Genomic DNA, 2,335 nt, shown 5'->3' on the forward strand with positions numbered 1-2,335 from the left:
TCCCAGCCATGCCGGGGGCCGACTGCAAGCTCCAGCTGCTGGTCTTCCGCAACGGGAAACTCTTCTGCAGCACCGGGAACTCCTCCCGCCTGGCCGACGATGGCAAACGCCGCAGCGTGGCCACCCCCGTCATCTACGCTGGAACCTGTAAGGGCGGCATGGGGGGTGCCCTCTGGGGCTCCCTGGGGCATTGTGCTGGTGCCCCCGCAGTGCAGCGGCATCCCCGGGGTCCTCATGGGGAGATGGCAGTGTGCCTGTGGGATGTGGAGGGTCCCCTGTGCCCAGCCCCTCTGGGGGCGTCACTTGTCCTGCTGACCAGGTTTCTCTGTGGCTGCAGATGGCTGTGGAGTGGGGAACCTGTCAGAGCCAGTGGCTGTGTCCCTGCGACACCCCGGGGAGGGCACGGACCCCGTGGCTGCGTACTGGAACTTCGAGGTGCTGGGAGGCATGGGGGGCTGGAGCGCCGAGGGGGGCCAGCTGGCCGCCCGCGAGCCCAATGTCACCTCCGTGCGCTGCCGGCACCTCAGCAACGTGGCCGTGCTCATGGTAGGTGCCTGGCGAGCAGCAGGGTGGGAGTGTTGCTGTGGTGGGGAGTGGGGGAGCTGCAGGAGGGTGGTGGGGTGGGTCAGGGGCACAGGGAGGGTGCTGTGGGGTCTCACGGGCTGTGCTGTGCTGTGCAGGAGCTCAGTGGGTTCCCCAGCGAGGCACAAAGTGCTGCCGAGGTGCTGCACCCGGCCATGTACACCTGCACGGCCGTGCTGCTGCTCTGCCTCTTCACCACCATCATCACCTACATCGTCCACCACGGGTGAGGGAGCATCTCGGTGCCTGTGGTGGGGGTCTGCGGGCTGTGCTGGGGTGGGTATCTCTTTGGGCAGCGGGAGGAGCTCCCGAGGTGCCAACAGCCAGGAGAAGGTGTGCAGGGATGGCCATCCAGTGACACGGCCCTTTAGGACATGGGTTCTCAGGCGATGACCCTCCAGGAATGTGCTGCCCGGCAAGTGGCACTGCCCCAGGTGCCCTGGGTCCTGGTCCTTCGCCCATGTGCAGGCACGCACCTGTACATCTCCTCCTCCAGCCACGCTCCATGGCCAGGGACAGGCTGTTGGTGCATCCCCCCAGATGCAGGATTTGTGCCGAAGGGAGCTGTGGCTCTCCCGGGGTCGGGCTGGAGCTCATAGGTGCCCACTGTGCCTCTTGCTCTTCCAGCACCATCCTCATCCCGCGGAAGGGCTGGCACATGCTGCTTAACCTCTGCTTCCACATCGCCATGACGGCCGCCGTCTTCGCAGGAGGCATCACCCTCACCGGCTACCGGGCCGTGTGCCAGGCCGTGGGTACCGGGCAGAGCCCAGCACCGTGGGGTCCTGTGGGACAGGGACTGGGGGGCACGGCCATGTCTGCAGCATCCCCTCCCCAACCGAGGCCTCCTCCCGCAGGTTGGCATCATCTTGCACTACTCATCCCTCTCCACGCTGCTCTGGATGGCAGTGAAAGCCCGAGTGCTCTACAAGGAGGTGACCTGGAAGGCGCCGCAGCAGCCGGACGGGGACACGTCCCAGGCAGCCCCCAGACCCATGCTGCGGTATGGACTCCCCTTGCCCTTGCTCCGGCCCCGCGGGGGCATCTCCAGGGGCTGGGGTGGGACTTGCTCTTCTGGACAAGCCCATCCTGCGCTCTCCCACGGGCTCCAGGTGTGCAGTGACGCTTCCCCCCCCCCTCCCCAGGTTCTACCTGATCGCTGGCGGGATCCCCCTCATCATCTGTGGGATCACAGCAGCTGTCAACATCCAAAACTACCATGACAACAACCCCTAGTAAGTGCCGCTGCTTGATCCTTCATTCCTCCCACATGGGTGGCCTCCCTCTGCTGGGGCAGGGGAACTGGTGGCACTGGGAATCTGGAGAAGTTTGGGAAATGGTCGGTGAGGTTTTTCCCGAGAGTTACCCGTATACTGGGAAAAAATCATCCAGACAGCGAGCACGGCTCCACAGAGCCCGTGCCATCAGGGCAGGGGTGCCAAGCAGCTCCACACCACGACCCCTCAGAGCCCCTCTCCTCCCGCACAGCTGCTGGCTGGTGTGGCGGCCCAGCCTGGGCGCTTTCTACGTCCCCGTGGCTTTCATCCTGCTCGTCACCTGGATTTATTTCCTCTGTGCCGGGCTCAGCCTCCAGTGCCGACCCTCACACCGGAAAGACATCCCAGAGCCGCTGGAACCACCGCCACGGCTGGGGGGGACCAGCGACCTCCTGACAGACTCTGGGTCCATCTCGGTGACGCTGCACTCGGGGCCGCCCTGCCCCGAGGGGGACGGTGTCTACTCTCTGCGGGTG

At 65.6% G+C, this 2,335-nt stretch overlaps 1 protein-coding gene across 1 annotated transcript in view; it reads left to right on the forward strand.

Moving 5' to 3' along the window:
• ADGRA2 (adhesion G protein-coupled receptor A2) overlaps positions 1 to 2,335 on the forward strand; it is an 11,506-nt gene that overhangs the window by 6,502 nt on the left and 2,669 nt on the right. The window contains exons 11-17 of the mRNA XM_017732560.1: positions 7 to 147; positions 338 to 546; positions 681 to 808; positions 1,210 to 1,333; positions 1,440 to 1,585; positions 1,728 to 1,817; positions 2,071 to 2,332. Of these exons, the coding sequence (XP_017588049.1) occupies positions 7 to 147; positions 338 to 546; positions 681 to 808; positions 1,210 to 1,333; positions 1,440 to 1,585; positions 1,728 to 1,817; positions 2,071 to 2,332 (1,100 nt within the window). The remainder of the gene's footprint in view (positions 1 to 6; positions 148 to 337; positions 547 to 680; positions 809 to 1,209; positions 1,334 to 1,439; positions 1,586 to 1,727; positions 1,818 to 2,070; positions 2,333 to 2,335) is intronic.

This window comes from Corvus brachyrhynchos, unplaced genomic scaffold (genome assembly GCF_000691975.1).
Source record: "Corvus brachyrhynchos isolate BGI_N302 unplaced genomic scaffold, ASM69197v1 scaffold150, whole genome shotgun sequence".
Lineage (NCBI taxonomy): Eukaryota > Metazoa > Chordata > Aves > Passeriformes > Corvidae > Corvus > Corvus brachyrhynchos.